Source organism: Erithacus rubecula (assembly GCF_903797595.1).
Source record: "Erithacus rubecula genome assembly, chromosome: 16".
NCBI lineage: Eukaryota > Metazoa > Chordata > Aves > Passeriformes > Muscicapidae > Erithacus > Erithacus rubecula.
This window is the reverse complement of record NC_136668.1, coordinates 14,273,541-14,292,830: the sequence shown is the minus strand read 5'-3', so window position 1 is coordinate 14,292,830 and position 19,290 is coordinate 14,273,541. Positions and strand designations below refer to the sequence as shown.

Genomic DNA, 19,290 nt, shown 5'->3' with positions numbered 1-19,290 from the left:
AGGACCAAACTTAGCATTTTTGCTTCTTGCTGTATTACAGGAAAAGTTGGCACATGCAGCAGCGCACTGCTGAGTTTTTTAAACAGAAGAGCAGGATTCCTCCTGCAGAGCACAGGGTGACCTTCTGGGCTGAAATACAGCAGTGAAGAGCACAAAATCATGCTCTGAGTTAAATAACGGGGGGTTTGGCCGTCAGTTAGCAACTCAGTTGAAAATTACAGATGAGGAGAATTCCTAATTGCATTTAGGTGGGCACAGATGTGAGCCTGTGATGGGGCTGCGAGGGCAGCCCAAGGCTGGGCAGAGCCTGCAGGAGGAGAGGGATCCTGGCACGGTCCCCACTCACCTCAAACCACCCAAAATCCCCTTCCTGGCACACACACTTGTATCAATCATTAGCCAGACATCCAGAGCTGGGTAAACACGTTTTTGGCTTTGAATGGTGATGACAGGCTGGGAGCATTACCTAATGAGGTGGGACAGCTTGATAGCGTGCGTGCTATATATTCCTGCTCCTCCCTGCAGTCTTCCTCTCCCGCACAGAGAGCAGGCAGGCTGCACTGCAGGGTGTCCCTGGCTGCCATGAAGGTGACAGGAGTTCTGGTGAGGGCAGCTCTTGCCCTTTGCTGCTGCTTGGGTGAGTATTCACTGGGGTACTGCAAAGATTGATCTGGCTGAGTCAAAGTTGAGTTTTCGTTTCAGGCAAAGCCTTTGGGTCTTGCAACATGGAGGAGAACCTTGTTGCAAGAAGAAATAGGCTTCCTGAGAGAGCACAGAAAAGAAATTAGGTTTCAGCAAATATCATACAGCTATTCTCTTCTTGGTTTGTAGGAGCAGGGGCTTGCACATAGCAGGCCTGTGTATAAAGGCAAAATAAAACTGTAAAAAAGGACATTATTACCCATGTGAGCAATATAAATGCAAACTTTAACCTCTAAGATTGCACTGGGATTTTACTGTGCTACTCCTGGTAACTGAGAATGATGTATTTGGAGATAGACAGTGTTGGTGGCAATAATTATCTTAAACATGCATGTCCAAACTTCTGAAAGTCAAACATAAAAGTCTCTTAGAAGAGGTTAAAACCCAAGAGTATAGAATTGAAAGTACCTGTATCACTTATCTGTAGCATTTCAGGGATGAATAAATATAAGTGCTCTCGCAAGGTTTATCTCCCCTCGGAAATGCAATGAAACTTTATTTAGTAACTTTTAATCCTATGGCTGTTGACTGGAATAATATAAAACTCTACATTTTCCTAAACAAAATAAGTTAGTATTGACTAATCACTGAATTAACTAATTTAATGAAAATTATTACATATGTGTTCTCTTCATGTTAATAATTTGGGGTCTTTTTTCTGTCTCCATTTTTTTTCTTTCAGGTACTGCCTTTGGAGGTCAGGTGAGATACAGATCTAATTATTATGTTCTGTTCAGGCTTCTGGTAAAGTAGAAACTGTATGTAGCTACCCAATGAGCACAAGGGTTAAATCTAATGAAATCTTTGCTGTTAAAATAATATTTCGCAATGCACGGTTGAACAACATTTCCAATTTCACGAGGAAGTAAAAGCTCCCCACTTTTTGCAAAATTTTCGGTTCATTAAATAAAATGAAAAAACAAGAAGTAATTGTATACTTTTATTATATTAACTCTTAGACATAATTTAGTTACTCCCAGCCAAAGGCAGTAGTTTGTCTCCTTGTGAGGAAAACTGTCTTAGGATGACACGCTCGAAAACATCAAACACCGTGACTCTGATAATTGCTTCCATACAGCAAGGCACAAAGAATTGCTTGCAGAAATTCCTACACCTATATTGCAGAGAGAAAAACCAGCAGGGCCTGAGCCATGGATTTGTCTGCAGGTTCCTCCCACGCAGCTCCCAGAACTCTCTGGAGTGCAGCACGATCTGGAAGGATCTGCTGTGGAGCCGAGGGGCTCCCAATTACCACTGCCTTCATTAGGCACTGTCTCACCCACAGCCATCCTGGACCCTGCCACAAGTGCATAATCAGAAACTTCTGTAGGGAAGGTTCCCTGCTCCTGACTGCCTGAGCAGATTCCCAGTAATGCCTCTGATTTGTCTCCCAGCGGCGGCTGCAGGCGCGGCGGTGGTGGGGGGATGCTGGGGGTTTAAATTCCATGAGGCAGCCAAAATTCGGGCTGATTCTGGGCTGCTTCCACAGCTTGATTGCAGTCAGTACTCCAGTGGCATTACCAAGGATGGGAAGTCCTGGGTAGCTTGCCCAAGGGACTTGAAGCCAGTGTGTGGCACCGATGGCAACACGTACAGCAACGACTGTGGGATCTGCCTCTACAACACGTGAGTCGTGCTGGGAACCCCACAGGAGCCTTGGGCAGGGGGATCCAGGCAGGGGTGGCAGCTTTGTTCCCCAGGGATGAGGAGCAGGTGCCTTTGCAGCTGGGTGTCAACACCATCAGCCTTGAGATGATGCTGTTCCTTGATCCCTGACACAGGTCTGCTTTCTTCCAGGGAGCACGGCGCCAGCGTGGAGAAGGAGCACGATGGAGAATGTGACCCCAAACCTATCGTGGTAAGACAAAGTCTGGGATGGGGACAACTCAAACACCATGCAGAAATGGGACAGAATGTGCACGGCTGGTCTGCACAGCCCAAAATAAAATATGGAGATTCCCACTGATAGGGCTTTCATAGGTTATTTGATACCATCTCTCCATTATTTTCTACTTCAGACTTAAAACCTGTCAATTGGCAATAAAATAAAAATAATACATTGGCTAAAGGTTGGATCTCACCATCTGCATACATCCAGCAGGATTCTACAAAGGACCTTACAAAACCCAAACACTTTTCAATGTCCTTTTCTTTTTTATTTATTTTTTCTTTCATTGGGAGAGAATTCTCACAGAATTTCTGGTTTTTACTTTTGATAGTGAAATTGGCTTGATGGTGGATTTGTCCCCAAAAGCTGAGGAAGAGTGGACTATGCAGGAGTGTTATATCTTTATATCAAAATGGTGGTTTTTTCTTTCCTCTATTCCTGCTATTTTTACAGGTTGATTGCAGTAATTACCGTAGAGCTGTAGTAGATGATCACGTCATGGTAGCCTGCCCAAGGATAATGAAACCAGTCTGTGGCTCAGACAGCTTCACTTATGACAATGACTGTGGGATCTGTGCCTACAATGAGTAAGTCTTGTGCATGGAATATTCTTCTGGATAATCAGCAAGTTGAGGCTCTCTGAAGCACTTCTGTAAAATACCAGTTTTAAGGCAGGTGTCTCTGTAGGTCTCCTTGATGCTGGCTTCTGTGATTATTCAGCCAGCTTGAATTTTTTTCCCCATATTTTGTATGTGCTCATGAAGGGAACCACAAAAAGAACCAGAGCAGAGACACAAGCAGATCAAAGTGTTGCTTGTAACAGCTAATTACTCCCAACACTTAATTCCCACGGGAGATGGGAATACTGTACATTAGCAGCTGCCATCTGCAGGGCATATTCAGAGAATTCAGGCAGTTGTGATGTCCCATGGGAGGGTGGGACCCTGTTTGTTGTCCCAGTGCCTGCAGTGTCATGGGGAAGGTTATTCTCAGTGCTTCCTAACCAAAGCTTTTCTTCCTTTCAGAGAGCATAACACCAATGTCACCAAATTACATGAAGGGCCCTGCAAGGAATCTGTTGCTGTAAGTGCAATAGAAGTCAAAAATCCATCTCTTAGGGCTGCTAATAAAAGCCTGAGGACCTTAGATTTTGCTAGGAAGCTGCAAGAGGTCCATAGGATGAGGTGTTCAAGGGTCCCAGTCCGTTATTTGCTTTCCTGCATGGTGGGGGTGGATTTGGCATCGTCTCTACTCCAGAGAGATCACCCCATGCTTACCACACAAAACTGAGGAAAGAGGAAGGAGTTGGATATGGGATGAGGAGCTGCCTTGTGTGCCCAGGAGAAGGCGGAGAGGCAGAAAATTTCTCTTGCCAACATGCTGTGCAGGTTGGCAGTTTTCTCTCTGGAGACCACAAACGTTTCCACCCTCAGCAGCAGGGATTCAAAACTCCCATGCTGGTTGTATTCACAGATGTAGTGAGACTCATAAGAGCACTAACCATAAATATTTATAGAGCACAGTTTATTGTATCTTTGTCTGAGGCCAACAGTCTGATGGCTCAGAAGGAGAAGTTTCTGTATTTCAGCACTGAAATTCTGGAGTGTAGAAAGTCCATTCTCCAGCAGATAGATATCCATTCTTTCCTTTACTTTCAAATCCTGTACTGAACTACAGGGAATCTGAAGTAAGAAGCAATCACAGAGCCAGAAAAGTGTGGAGAAAACCAACACAAAAACTGAAACAGTATTATTCAGATTTACAGCTCTTGAAAAATGTTTCTTACCAAATTCAAGATTTTTGTTTTAAATTGAGACTAGGCCAAAAATTTTCTACATGTTCTTGTGACTGAAGGAACTCTTCTCCATGACAGTCCTTTTTCTTGACTCCTGGAGAACTAGGATAATATTCAGAAATATAATTTCTGATTGCAAATTTAGCTTCAGTGAAACAGAGCTTTGTCCTGTTACAGAGATACTTGAGGCGGCGATACAGAACAAAAAAAGTTTCGAATCAATTTTCTTGCATAACACGGGCTCCTCCAGAGCGACTTGTCCTTATTTTCCCAGGTTGACTGCACCAGGTACCGAACACAGACCACCAAGGATGGAAAAACGTTGGTAGCGTGTCCCAGGGACCTGAACCCCGTGTGTGGCACCGACGGCACCACGTACGACAACGAGTGCGCGATCTGCGCCCACAACCTGTGAGTTCCGTGCCAGGGCTCCCGAGCTCCTCCAGGCTGGACAACTGGCCTGGTGCATTTCTGCTCCTGCCTACTTCCTCAAGAAATAGGAGGGTTTGGGGTTTGCTTTGAGTTTCTTTCTGGTGCCTTCTGTGTGCTCACAAAGAGCCGTAAGGCATCTCCTTGGATGGGTCTGTGGGGTGGGCAGAGGAGGGACAGTTCAGAATGTTACACATTATGAGAAGATGGAATGAGCTTGGTAATGAGTAAAGTAGCAATTCTGAACACTTCTTTAAGAGTCTGAAGCCATGGTTTTGCTATATTTTGCACATGACTTTGACCAAGAGGTTAAGCATTTACTTTTTTGTTTCCCTCTTCCAGGGAACGAAGGACCCATGTTGGCAAAAGGCACAGTGGACAGTGCAGAGAGAAGACTGCTGAGGTGAGTGTTCAATATAAGGATTGCTCCTCTTAGCTGTATCAATTGAAGGATTCCCTGAGGTGACATCTATTCTGAAAGTGAGCTTGTCTGGAACCTGGCTTTCTCCACCTGTCTATTAAGTCTTGTAGCTTCTTGTGTTGAGGATGCTGACAAATCCCACCTGTCCTGAGGCAGGTGTCCTCTCCTTGCCCAACAGCTCTGGCAGATGGGCTGGATGAGAGCTATGCACTGAATTCTCATGATGAATTCACACCTACAGCAGCCTTGGTGGTGGAGACAAATTCTGAAATGTGGAGTACACCTGAAGTTTTGATTGGAATGTATCAGCTGCTGTGTAGGACATGCTGACACACAAATGTGGAAATTGTTCATTTTGGGCTTTGATCTTCCTTTGTTGATGCCCTTCAAATGTAAAGTACAAGTTGTTCCACTGCACAATTAAAAAGGGGCCACGTTTTGATTTTTTTTTTTTTCTTTTCTGACATATCTCATATTTGGGACTGACTAAGGTGCTTAAGCCAGGGATTTGACACCTCTCACACTGTGCAGTGCTGTTCAGCTCCCCCCATGTGAGAGGGTTCAGGCAGAGCTCACTCAGCCTGGTTTAGTAAGAACTGAGTTGTAGCACTGGTGTTGTCTCAGCATCCCAGCATTAGAGACATGGCAGGAGGTTATGATAGAATTTTTTCTCATTGGAAAACAAAATCTTCCTCATGTTTGATGCTGCTGCTGTTTTGCAGCTTGACTGCAGTAAATTCCCAGCCAGGAAGGTGAAGGGTGGGAAGGACCTGGTGCGGTGCCCCCGGATCCTGCGCCCGGTGTGTGGCTCTGATGGGTTCACTTATGACAACGACTGCAGCATCTGTGCCCACAACGTGTGAGTACTGTACCCAGGACTCTCCTTTGGAGTGGCCAGCCAGGGTTAGTGCTTTTCTTTTGGTACTAACATACCTGTGCTCCTCTTTCAACCTCCTGAAGCTCTTGTCACCTGGATTTTGTTCCCTGAAGCTCTTTTTGCTCCTTGGGGGAGTGTGGGAGAGCCAGCTCTCAACCTGAGCACTCTGTGAGGGCTGTGATATTTGGGCAGGGGAAACAGTGGATGGGACTGTGGTATTTGGGCAGAAGAAAGTGAATGGAGCTGTTACATGGCACACAGTGAGGAGACCTGACTGGTCTCTTACCACTTAGAATTACACTTTCTAATGACAGGGAGGAGCTGTTTCATCAGGCAATCAGGTGCCTCATTTATTGTATATATTAGTTATGGGTTTGGTTTGCTTTCTGTGGCACCTGGGTGTCCCAGGGCTCAGGTGGTGAGTGTGCTGACCCCAAGCTCTCCCTTTCAGACAACATGGGTCTGATGTTAAGAAGAGCCACGATGGAAGATGCAAGGAGGAAAGCACTCCTGTAAGTCTTTTTTAGCTTTGAAATAAGCACCATCTACTCTCTCAGTGGTCTCCAGGCAGACCCTGGCTGGGCTAAGAGCACCCAGGGATAGGTGGAGGGTTGCACAGGGCTCATGCTGATGCTGTGCTTCTCCTCAGCTGCTCACAGCTGCCAGTGTGATGTACAGAAGGGAAAGAGAGGACAGGGACAGGCTGGGACTTCAGAAACAAAATGTCCCAGTACTGCCAATCTCTGCACAGAAATCATCAGAGGCAGCCCAAGAACCATGCAGCCCATTTTAGCACAGTAGGAAAGGAGGCAGAAAGCTGTGTTGGATGTCTGTGTATTTATTCAGTTCTAGGATTTCCATTGCACTAGACAGGCAGGTTAAAAAAATCCTTGTACTCTGGTCAGCCAGGACAAATCTGCTCTCAGGTATCTGTACAGAAATAGCTTTATTATCCTGCACAGCAACAGTATGTGCTGATAATATCTCAACACATTTATTCTGCTTATGCAGAGCAGCTCTGAAGCACCAAAAATAATTTCATGCATCCTGAGGGACTGCAATATATTTTCTGTAGAAAAGGCACGTTGTTAAAATGTGGTCTTTGCTTTAATTTGTTCTTGGACCACATGGGAAATATGGATAATAAGAGACACTGCATTGGGGAGACTGTGCAAAATGACAGTGAAGTGTCAGTGATGCTTAGCTAATGTAGAATGATTTCCAATAGGCATTTGTCTATAGGTCCTCAAATATTTTAACCATTAGATTCTAAATATTGTGCGTGTTTTGCAACAGAAGCTGGTGAAACAGTTCTTGCTGTAATTTGAATAGGCTGACCAGAGAGTTGGCGGAATCTCTATTCCTTGGAGTTGTTCAAAGGGCACATGGATGTGGGGATATGGTTTGGTGGTGAACATGAGGGTTCTGGGTTAATAGTTGGACTCGATGATTTTAGAGTTTTTTTTTCAATCTTTATGATTTTATGGATGCTAGATTTAAAACTTGTGTATGTCCTACTCTAGGAAAATAATCTCTTTTACCAGCTGTTCCCTCTGCTAGCAGAAAACACCAAACGACAATCACATAATTCGTTTCTAACACAAATCTAAACTTTATAACCACTCAGATTTTCCCCTGACAAGGACCTCTAAAATCTAGAGGGGGAGGAGCAGGCTGCAGATGAAGCCTGCCCCAGCAGTGCTGTTTTCCCTGCCCAGGTTGACTGCAGCACGTACCTGAGCGGTGCCAAGTCCGGAGAGGCCATCGGAGCCTGTCCCTTCATCCTGCGCGAGATCTGCGGCACGGACGGCGTCACCTACAGCAACGACTGTGCCCTGTGTGCCCACAACATGTGAGCCCTGCAGGCCACCCCCAGCCCACCCCCAGGAGCCCCACAGAGTTGTCTGTGGAGTGTTTTTAACTCTGCTTTCTCTTCAGTGAACGTGGAACCCAGGTTGCCAAGAAGCACGATGGAAGGTGTGTAGAAGAAGTTCCCCAGGTAAGTGGCACCTGAAGGAAAAGAAGGGTTTGAGCAGGTGCCAAGTGCACAAGCTGAGCAAATTCTGGGTGGTTTGGGTGGTGTAGCCTCCATGGGGGTCACAGTTGTGCTGCCCTTCCTTCTGTGGGTGAATATCACCCTCCCATCTGCAGGAACATTGTGCACTTCCTGCACACAGTCAGGGAAAGAAAGGGGAGAGGACAGGTGAGGGCTGAGTTATGAGACAGGGAGATGATAAATGATTTAAGGCTTTACACAGAGAATTCTTTTCCCACAGCACTCTGCCATAGCTGCTGCAGGAACTTAGCAGAATGTTTTGGCAATATGGGCAGGGGAGGCAGAGGGCCCAGGGAACCCGATGATTTCTCAATGTTTGTGTTTTACAAAAGGATGTTCTGCAAAGATTAGAAAATTGCCTGTGCTTTGAATGCTGATACCTAAGCTATCAGGGGATTCAAATCCACCTCTGGTGTTTTTCTCTTTTTTTTTTGGGGGGGGGGGTTGGGTTTTTTGGTAAACGCAATGTAATCTAATATATACCAACATGAATCATATAAAAATACCAGATTAACTATATTTGGCCAGTTTTAAACCATTTACTCTCACTGGGGAATAGAGGAACAAAGCCACCTCATTAGCATGTGTTTGAAAGAGTCAACATCCCGAGTCAGATATTTCATTTCTATACAAACAAACTATGAAATGTCATTCTTTTGTTTCCCGGGTACTCTCTGTGCTCAGGCTGGGTGAGATACATAAATCAGGGGAGAAGAGCTCACACTGGAGAAGCTGGGAGTGCTAAAACTCAAGGCCAGCTCCTCAGCTGACGTAAATCAGCTTCCACTGCTGGCAGCTCTCAACACTTGGAACTGTCCCATTGCAACAAAGGACCTGTCAGCACATCTCCTCTCCATTCTTGTGGTCCATGAAAAACACCTTGGTCACAGTCAGCCCCCTTGCAGGACGTGCATAAATCGTGCCATTTTGATTTACAGATTATTTCTGAGCTGCCTTTTGTAATATCCTGGTGGGTTTAGTAAAGTATAGGGGCATCATGATAAATGCAGAGCTCAGTGAGTAATGTCTGCCTTCCAGCCTTGATCCAGTCTTCTCCAGGGAAGGCTGAGAGAGGAAATTGCTAGTTTTCCATGAAGAACAAGATAACATATACCCCCAATTTGTCACTTGGCAGATCCTTTTCGGGCGTGGCGTGGGCAGATTTAGGCAGATAAGCAGGGGGGGGTGTGCTGGGGCTCCCTTGCAGGGAGCAGAGCCGTGGCAGAGCCTTTGCTCCCGTTGTGCAGCTGAACTGCAGCCGGTTCCGCACGGCCACGCTCAAGGACGGCAGCAATGTGATGGCCTGTGCCATGATCTACGACCCCGTCTGCGGCTCCGACGGCGTCACCTACGCCAGCGAGTGCACCCTGTGTGCCCACAACCTGTGAGTGCTCCTCTTCCTCACAAGCAACCTGCAGAAACTCTGTCTGGAGCCTTGTGCTGAGGGGGTTCTGTCTGTCTGTCCCTGTGTTCCACCCCACGGAGGGGTGCACCAGCTGGGGACAGTGTCTGCTCTGCAAGGACAGGTTTTTGTTAGTGCTGAGCTGGGTGATCTGGAAATCTCTGTGGCTCTGTGTGGGTGAGGTTTGTTCTTGCTCTCTTGCTCACAGGGAAGGCTGTGGCTAATAACAATCTCTCCTTCCTCCAGGGAACATCGGACCAACCTTGGCAAGAGAAAGAACGGACCCTGTGAAGAGGATATTACAAGGGTGAGTGGGAAAGGATGGGAGCACAGAGTGAAGTTCAGTGTCTGTTACACTCTTCTGCTCTGGGCTACAAATCAGGAGGTGGTGGCGTGCACACCCAGGGAGAACCCTTGGGAATTTCACACTGCTCATAAAACAGCCAGCATCCATCCCACCACTCTGCAATAAAGCAGGAACAGAGGTGGCAGTGAGCAGAAACAGCACAAGATCACATCTGCCATCAGGAGGAGCTGGTTATGATGATGTCACAGCTTTATTTCTCAATGGGGTGTCACTCCTTGTGCTGGGGGGGGTCACAGTTTGCTCTCAGGCAGAGACACTCAATATCTGCCTTCTGTATGCAGGCCCTTTGCAAGCATGTCAAGGAAGTCTCTCCTATCTGCACCATGGAGTACATGCCCCACTGTGCCTCCAATGGCCAGACCTACAGCAACAGATGCACTTTCTGCAATGCCTACCTGTACGTATAGGGGTGAAACTTCCCTTTCATGAGCAATTCCTGTACCTGCTGTGAATGCAGGGCTGTCTCATCATGTCTTTTTTTCCAACTGCTTGTGGCATATACTGGACATTTCTAGGTTTTTTGCATTGTAAGGGAAAATGAGGAGGGCCCATTTCTGTGATCTGTACTTGGCTTTCAAAGAAATTTATTGATTTTCAGCAGCACTCAATCTGTTCCACAAGCTCACATGGGCGTGTGGAAATTACTTCACTGAACCAACTGGTTTGTACCAAATGAATGAAACCATTCATCTTTCCTTAAATGAGGATAATGAAAGGGGGTATTTGGGTTTTCGAGACTGTTCTTTATCTCCAGTCAACCCTAAGCCAATGTTTGGGTCAGTGAAATGGGGGAAGGGGTGTCAGCCATGTTTAATTCTCCTTTCTCCTTTTCTCACCAGGGAAAGCAGGGCAACTCTCAACATCATGAGCTTGTCTGAGTGCTAAGTCTGCTGGACTCCAGCCCAGGAAGACAAACTCCCTTCCATGTGACTTCCCATGGGCTGACCTTCCCCAGTAACATCCCTTCATTCTGCCTTGTTTCCTTAGCTCCTGAAACACTTGTTCAATAAACTGACTTGGCAACATTCCTCTGTCTCAGAGCCACATCTCTTCCCTTTGGCCTCATCTCTTCCCTGTCACGGTGCTTTGGGTGGTGGATGTCTATTTTTCCATTGATGTTGTCCACTACCAACTAATGTGAATACAATTTTCTGGCCATGTGTCAGAGCCATCCCTCTCTGATGAGGGTCTCAAGTCCTTTCCTTACTCCTCAGAGTGTTCTTGTCAGTGTTAATCTTCTCAAACCATGATATCTCTGTATGACCTGACCACAGAGTCCCTCTTTACAGTCAGTGCAAGGAGACATTTCCCTCCAGAGCATGTTCCACCTCCTCCATGGGGAAATGCCAAAGATGCAGGTGGTGATTTGCTCTCAAGGAGAGAACTTTTTTGTTTGGACTAGAAAGAGAAATTGGCTGGGCCTGAGTAAGAGGTGCCCTGTCCTCATTCCCATTGTGGAGCCTGACCCAGGGCAGAGACAGCAGCTGCTGCCAGGGAAGATGATCCCAGCCTGCCTCCACTGAATTGGTCACCCCTGAGATGGGGGACAGCCCTGCTGTATCACTGAGCCTCTTTCCAGGTCATCCAGGAAGGAAAAAAATGCAGAGGTTCACTTGCGGCCAGTTTTAACCAAATACAAAACAAGTTGTGGGAAAAAAATTCTGCCTGAGAGTAATTTTGCCTACTTTTTTGAGGCCAAGCTCAGGACCTGGTGATGTAATTATTGTCATTTTGGTGGTCTGTATGGATGGCAGGGAGGCAGGGGGATTTGGGGCTGCCCTTTCATCTGTTGGCCATACCACTGCCACTGCCTCCACACGAGGTCACCAAAGCTTTTGCAAGTCTAATATTTCAGGGATTCTTCTGGACTGCAGTTAGAGCCTCCCTGATTCAATGTCCCATTGTAGCTCACCAGAGAATAACACAATTATTTGGATCATTTTGGAAAGTCACTCTTTGAATTGTCAGGCTAGAAGAATAGGCTGAAGGCAAATGTTCCTGACTTGGAGGTATTGGGGGTATTGTACCAGGGAATGAGGCCATAGTACCTCTGTGCCATTAGTGTCCATTTTCAGGATGATTTGTAACTAACAATGGCTTATTGTACTTTTCCTGGGTCTGTGTCCTAAAGTAAATGTTCTTTTGGTTTATATAACCTTTTTGCCATTTTCTGCTCAGGTGTTTTTGCAGAACATGCTGTTTTACTCTTGTTTAAGTGTTACTTGGTTATCCTTAGGGATAAGACCTGAATAATTTTTTTTTTTTTCTTGTGGACTTTGGCAGCCTTTCACTTGGACTGTGCTCTGACTGCTGGCTTTTGCAAGCCTTTGCAGTAAAGCTGTCAAGAGCCAACTCAGTGGCATTATCTTGGCACAGCCAAAGCCTCCTCTGTGGAGCTCATTGTCTGGTGACACCAAAGGCAAACAAGAACTCAAGGAGGCACAAAGTTGAGATTAAGTCAGAGCCATCCGAGGAAGCAGCCAGAGGGGTTAGAGGACAGAGGTTTCCATGCAGGACTCACCAGTAGGTTTCATGTCGAAGTACATAATGGAATAAATCACTAAAACTGGGCCAGGAAATGGGAAAAGCCTGACATTGGAGTTTAAATATCCCCCAGGCTCAGGGGGTGTTTTATGAAGCAATATAACTATAAAAATAGGGCAGCCTTCTCAGGGACAGCATGGTTTTCTGTGCCTTGGAGTTGTTTTTCAGCTGTTCCACAGTTACTTACTGAGTGTGTGTTACTGAGATGATTTCTTTCTGCTTTGTGTTGGAAATGGCCTCAAGTTGCATCAGGGGAGCCTTAGATCAATGTAAGGAAAAATTTATTCATGGAAAGGGTTGTCAAGCACTGGAAGAGGCTGCTGAGGGAAGTGGTTGAGTCACTGACCCTAGAGAGATTTAAAGGATGTGGAGATGTGGTGCTTCAGGACATGGTTTAGTGGTGGCCTTGGCAGTGGTAATGTTTGGACTCGATGATCCTAAAGATCTTTTCCAACCTAAACAATTCTATGATGAGGAGGCAATGATCAGGAAAAGACAAACACATTCAAGAGGGAGATTGAATTTTTCTGGCTTGGGAGAGATGTAGAACAATACCAGGTTTCAGGTGCCTCTGAGAGAACTGAAAGGTGGTTTCAAGGCAGCCTGAGCTTGGCACAGACAGAGGAATGTCTGGAGGGATGGATGGGTGGATGGATGTTACTGTGGTGGGAAACAGCAAGAGATGACAGAATAAAGCTGGAAGGGACACTGGAATGCATCTGGTCCATCCTCCCCAGTCAAGAAGTCCCCAATGAGCTTTTGAGCTCAGTGCTTGCCAAAGTGCAAACAGCAGCATCTCTGTGTGGGTGACAGATGCTTTAGTGCTGCTCAGCCTGCTGCTGCATCCCTGCTCAGGTGCATGATGCTGCAGAGCCCTGGGGCTTTCTTACTCACCTTGAGCCACCTGAGCAGCTTCAAAATAACCAGATTTGCCTCAAAAACCATCCCACAGTCATGCTGGGAAAGCTTGGTATATAACCTGGAAAGAGGCACTGAAAGGATAAAATGCAAGCACGGACTCAGCCCTGCTTTGGTTACTCTTATTTTTGCACTCTTGCCACGAACAGAAGCATTCTTATATCCTCAGCAAAGCATGAAGTGAAGAGAAAAACCAACTTTGCAGTGCCTGCTGCAGCACAAGGCATCTCAAAGAGTGCTGAAATGCAGCTGGTGCCACTCCAGACTCTTCCTGGCAGCCACAGCCCTCGGCTCCAGAGCAGGGATGGAGCTGCCAAGGCTGGACCAACTTTGACATCTTTCACACTGGTGATGATCCAGCCTCAGGATCTGTGACCTGCAAATGTACCAGAACACAGCACAGTGTTTTAAAAATATAAACGTCCTCTCCTTTTCCTTGTTTGTCTGACTTATCTTTACAGCCTTATCAATGTTTTCTGAGTGTACAGTCATTTTTCTTGCAACACAAAGAGGGGGAAGAACGAGGCGAATCATTTGAATTTTGATTGATAAGTGGAATGTAGAAAACAGTACTTAGTCTTTTCATGTTGAGCTGGGAATTTTTTTTCACCTTTTATCAGCACTCACACATCTGCAACTTGAAAAAACAAACCTCACAACTTTTCCTTGAGTGTGGCTGTACCTAAACTTCATTCAAAACCTGTTATCTAAAAATCTGTGCCTTTCAAAATTATGTCTGCTGATAATTTGCCTTGGTTTAGCTATTTTTTCATATGCTGCATTTGTTAGTGAGGCATGTGGATGGGCTCAGACACTTTGTCACTCTTTTGAGGGATGCTGGAGAGTGACAAGGCTCATCCCACTGATTTTTAAATATTCATTTCAGAAGAATATTTAAATTATTTTTAAAGCATTTTTATAACCATATGTTCCTCCAAAAAAAAAAAAAAAAAAAAAAAAAAAAGAAATCCAGAAATAATTATAAAAACTGATTGTATCAATTGCACCATCCTACTTATCTGATGGTTGACAAAGAAAATAGTTTGGGAACTTAAAAAATTTCCTTGGACCTCTGAGTTTAAAGAAATATATAGCCCTGGTATGCACCCATTTCATCCATCAATATGTTCACACTCAGACATGTTCATTCTCTTGCTGTAATTCAATGTTTGATACAGTTTTATTTGATTCTTTGCCATGCCCTGGGCTCTGGTTGCCTGCTCTCCGCGGATCAACGAGTAGAGAGACAAAAAGCAGAGAGCAGCAGTGGAAGGAGCTGGCAGACATCCACACAGCCCAGGAGGGGTTTCCAGATTTTCACCAGCTGAGGTGAGGCCCCATGATTTTCAACATAACATGAAACTGCAAAGAATGAGTGTTCATACAGTGTGCTGCTTCCTGCCTACTTTGCATGTGTAGAAGTAAAATATTAATTTTGCTCAAGCCCCCTGAATGGTGAAGAATGTTTGGATGTTTTGCTTTGAGCTCTTCCTCACCGTTCCCTTTAGAGCTGGGCTTTACTTGCCCCAGGGCCACTGCTGAGGATGGCCAGTCAGGGCCCCCTGGCCAAGTGCTGGAGCAGTCTGTGGCACAGATGGTTCCACTTACACCAGTGAATGTGGGATCTGTGCCTATAAAGTGTCATTCCAATGGAAAGAACATGCTTTCTGAGTGACAGTTCCCTAGCCCCTGGCCTCTCCCTGTGCCTTTCCAATTTATCCTCCTTTTCTCCCTCTCCACTTGCTGTTTGTGCTTGGGGGTAAATAATGAAGATTTAGCATAGAAAAGAAAATAGCTGAAGAAAGTATCCAGAGTGGAAATTCAAATGGTGCAGCACATTCAGATGGCAGAGGTTTGTTGACTGATAGGTTTATAATAGTCAGAGACAGCAAAACCACTTCATTGTTGGTGGTTAACTCGGATGAACTCCCCTTCACTTGCATCACTTGGGAGTTTTATGTACATCCCCAGCACTGGTGTCCCTTTGGGAAAATGGTCATGGTGAGTCTCTATTGGCAGACTTTCCCTTCCTCAGAGAGCTGGGGCACTCAGGGCTTTGGGAACAACAGTCATCCCAGTGACTAAGAAGGAAGGCAAAGGCAGAAGCAGCCTGAGCTCCCATTGCTCTCTGTGGCAGCATCCCAAGCAGTGTCAGCTGGATGCTGAGCAGGCAGTGCAGGATTGGACGTAAGTGATGCATGTACCTTCTGTTGACATTTTATTTGGCAGTGATTTAACACAAGCTTTCTAATATTGCTGTTCTCCACAGGCTGCATTCCAAAGTAGGAAGGGAAGAATGGCAAAATGATGCAAAATATGAGACAAGTAGGAGAAATATTTCTTTGCTATGGAAGCATTCACAAACAACCTCCCCTGACAGCAGCAGGAAAGTGCAGAATAACCCGTTTCAAGACACCAGAAAAGGAGGCACACAAAGCCTTTGCAGAGATCAGTGCATTCAGTTCTCCTGAGATAAGAATGTGTAGTCAGGCTGCAAAGGGGGGCAGTGCCCAAACCAGGGGATGTGGGGGCCCCATGATCATTTATGATAAAGCAGTTGTCATGCATATATAACTTACTAATTAAATACCTGGGTTACTTTGCTACTGCAATAATTCAGAGAGGGCAGAATTCCTGCTGTTTACTTCAGTTTTACTGTAAAATGGTAAAATCCTATAATTTGGCACCATGCTCCTTTCTGTCAGCACCAACTGTGTTTCACCCATGTCCAGATGCAAAGAATCAGCCAGTGGTCTCATTAAAGCTCAGCTCTGCAGAATAAATGAAATTGTTGCCCTTTCTTTTGATGTTAATAATGAAGATGTGTTCAGTGGTTATGATGCTAATAGTCCTTCAGCTATGGAAATTCTTCCCATCCAGTTCAGCCTCTCCCAGCCAAGTGTTCAAGCTATAGGACCATGATATATCCTGCCTCTCACCCTCTCCTCCCTGCTGTTCACACCAGGAAGAGCAGTGAATTTTCATTCTTAGCCTATTGCATCTGTCTCTTGTTGCTCCTTTATTTACAAGATCAATCTTATAAAACAAATCCTCATTCATCCCATATCCCAGGGGTTCCTGGTTTTAATCCCATACAGGAAACCAAGCCCCTCCACTTGTCTTTTCCAAACATAGTTCCTCATCTGCATTTTTGCTGCTTTGTTGGTTGATAAGGTGAGACCTGGGAGCATGTTTTTGTTTGGTGCTCTGCATGCAGCTTCTGATTTCATCACCTCATCCTGTGGTTTCACATGGAAAAATGATTTACATGGGGATCTGATCCCCTGATTGTTCTTGGGGCAGAGTGATGCCTGCAGGTGACAGTGACACTCCTGGCTGCTTCCTCCCATATGGGATTTATGCAGGGGGATGGATATACCCTTGAAATGTTTATCTAACTTAACCCCCCCTTTACAACAATTCCTCTTCTGCATGTCACTATCTGTGTATAAACCTCTTCACCCCTGGCTCCCCCAAGCTGGGCAGAGCCTCAGCTCACGCTGTTTGAGCTCACATGAAGCAAATCCCAGACCCAAAGGGCTGTGGAGTTACAGACTTTTGGATGATTGCAGCCCTGGTGCTGGTCCAAAAGCCCTGAGTCCAAGGCTTTGGCCATTTAGCCAGGGAAATTCTCCCGTGGTTACCTATTGCTCCGTGTAGAGCTTGAGAAAGTCACTCCTTCTGGACTCAGGTCAAGAGCATGAAAGGAAACTGTAACTCATTTACAGCCAGACCTGCCCAAAGCCCCAAATTGTGTGCTACTTACCAGGAGGAAGGAGATGTAAACATTCAAGGTTAATTACCCTCTTGTCAAGAGCACTTTGTGATCTATAGACATATCTGTCAATCTTACATAACAGAACTGAGGGGAGTGAGCACTGGAGGCATGTCCCCATGATAAATTAATGAGACTTGGCAGCTCACAGTGAAGAGATGATCCCTGTGCTTCATGTGAGACAATAACCGGGCTCCCCAGCACAGATTTTGTGTTGCAGTCACATCCGGGGTGGTTATCCCTCTGTAAACAAACTCTGCAGCTGCCCAGGGATCAAAACATCTTCCTTGAGGCCTTCACTTTCCTCTCTGCTGCTCAACGTGCAGCAGGTGCCCATCCCAACCACACCACATCACCTTTCCCAGCCCTGCCTGTCAGTCAGCTGAAATATCTTACTTCTGCCTCTCAGCCTCTCTCGGCAGTGACACTCCTTGGTCAGCAGTGGCTGAAATCCAAGGGACACAGCCACAGTCCCCCTGCTGTGTGCTATTCTGGTGATGGGAGTGCTGCTAGATGACTGCTGGTTTGAAAACGTGTTCAACTATTCCCCTGGTTTATATAACCTCAAAGCAATTTGCTTTCATAGCTGAACATGCTTATTCGCTCTATTTTAACTGTGCATTGAGCTATAAATAATGTCTCATTGCAGATAAGAATCTATTGAATTTTTTTTTCCCTACCTTTGGAAGATTTTCTCCTGAAGGAGACTTTCCCAGCCCTAGCAGTGAAGTTGCCTGATTGACTTTGTCCTTCCAGGCAGCCACGAATGGTGTCAATCCCAGGTCAGCTGCCACTTCCCTGCAGCCACCTCCTCATTGCTCCTGCTTGGGCTCTGGCAAAGATGAGATGAGTGCTCAGTGATGCAGAGCTGAGCTCGCTGAAGTGTTAGGGAAACTGATTAAACCAATGATTTCCTGTTCCTCTGATCAGCTGCAGGTTAATACCTGTGTTACCTCCAGCCCACCTTCCCTGCAGTGTGTTCACTTCAAAGAGCAATAACCTGGGTCAGTGTCCAGCCAAACCGTGCTGGTTGCTGCCTCCTTTTTCTGGTGTTCACTGTGGCATTTTCCTGCTTCCTCATGAGTTACTCCTGCCTTTTGCAATGGAGTCCTGACCTGACATCCTCATCATCCAGAAACTTCCCAGAGCTGGAGCACAGCACGAGCTGGGGAGATGAGGGATGGGGATGTGTCCTCAGAGCTGCTGCTGCTGCTGAGACCCACGTCTGGTCCAGGCTGCAACACAGCAGGGAAGTGATAAGTGATAAGATAATATTTTGGCAGCTGATTTTCTGTGGTGCAGTTAACTTTTCTGGAAATTCAAATGCTGATGCTCTTCCAGAGCAGGGTTGTGGTAGCAAAGTGCTGGGCTCCTGCAGAAATGGAGAGACTTTGAAATCATTGAGAGCTAATAATGTCCTAAAGTTTGAATGGTTTTAAATAATTTTCTAATATTTGGTGTAGTTTTGTTTTAACAATGACTGCAATTCACTCTTTCTGTTGTACATATTCCTGGTAACCCCCTGTAATGAATGCAAAAAGATTCTGGGAGCTCTTCGTAGAGCTCACCTGTGACCCTTTAGTAAAAGCTGTAGGAAAATTCTGAGAACAGTCTCCTGGGTCACAGAGAAATATTGTGGTTTTTTATTAATAACAACTATTTATAAGAGAGAGAATTATACAAGTACAATAGAAATAAAATAAGTCAAGTTGTAAGAGTTCCCCAGAGCTGGCTCAAACCCTGATCAAAGCAAGGCCAAAGTCAAAGGTGGGTCAGGGTGCCCAAGGCCTTTCTTTTTCTGTTGGGTTCTCAATAGCACTGAGGAAGGACATGCATGGCCTCTGCTTTCTGTGCTTGATCACTCTCATGGCAAGGAATAATTCCTCACACTCATTCAGAATTTAATCCTTTTGCCATACAGCTTAGAGCAGACTCTGGCTCTGGCTTATCTCTAAGCCCATCAGGGAGCTGCAGGCAGCAATGTGATCCCAGCAGCCATCCATCCTCCAGGATGAAGAATCCCAGCTCCTCCAGCTTTCCTGGAGTGCCCTGTGCCCCTGTCCCTGGGCAGCCTGCCTGCCTCTGCTGGATTCATTCCCATGTGTCAACATCTGCC

At 45.8% G+C, this 19,290-nt stretch overlaps 1 protein-coding gene across 2 annotated transcripts; it reads left to right on the top strand.

Annotated features, from left to right (window-relative positions):
* Positions 1 to 495: 495 nt before the first annotated feature.
* Positions 496 to 10,964, top strand: LOC306808669 (ovoinhibitor-like). Of its 2 annotated transcripts, XM_079319455.1 has the most exons (16): positions 496 to 637; positions 1,385 to 1,404; positions 2,192 to 2,328; positions 2,500 to 2,560; positions 3,044 to 3,177; positions 3,616 to 3,673; positions 4,660 to 4,796; positions 5,157 to 5,217; positions 5,958 to 6,094; positions 6,564 to 6,624; positions 7,831 to 7,964; positions 8,051 to 8,111; positions 9,416 to 9,552; positions 9,817 to 9,877; positions 10,219 to 10,334; positions 10,777 to 10,964. In XM_079319455.1, the coding sequence occupies exons 1-16, from the start codon at positions 583 to 585 to the stop codon at positions 10,820 to 10,822; spliced, it is 1,416 nt and encodes a 471-aa protein (XP_079175581.1). In that variant the 5' UTR covers positions 496 to 582; the 3' UTR covers positions 10,823 to 10,964. The 2 variants fall into 2 exon arrangements, with proteins under 2 accessions (XP_079175581.1, XP_079175582.1); XM_079319456.1 differs by lacking the exons at positions 5,157 to 5,217; positions 5,958 to 6,094.
* The last annotated feature ends 8,326 nt before the right edge of the window (positions 10,965 to 19,290 follow it).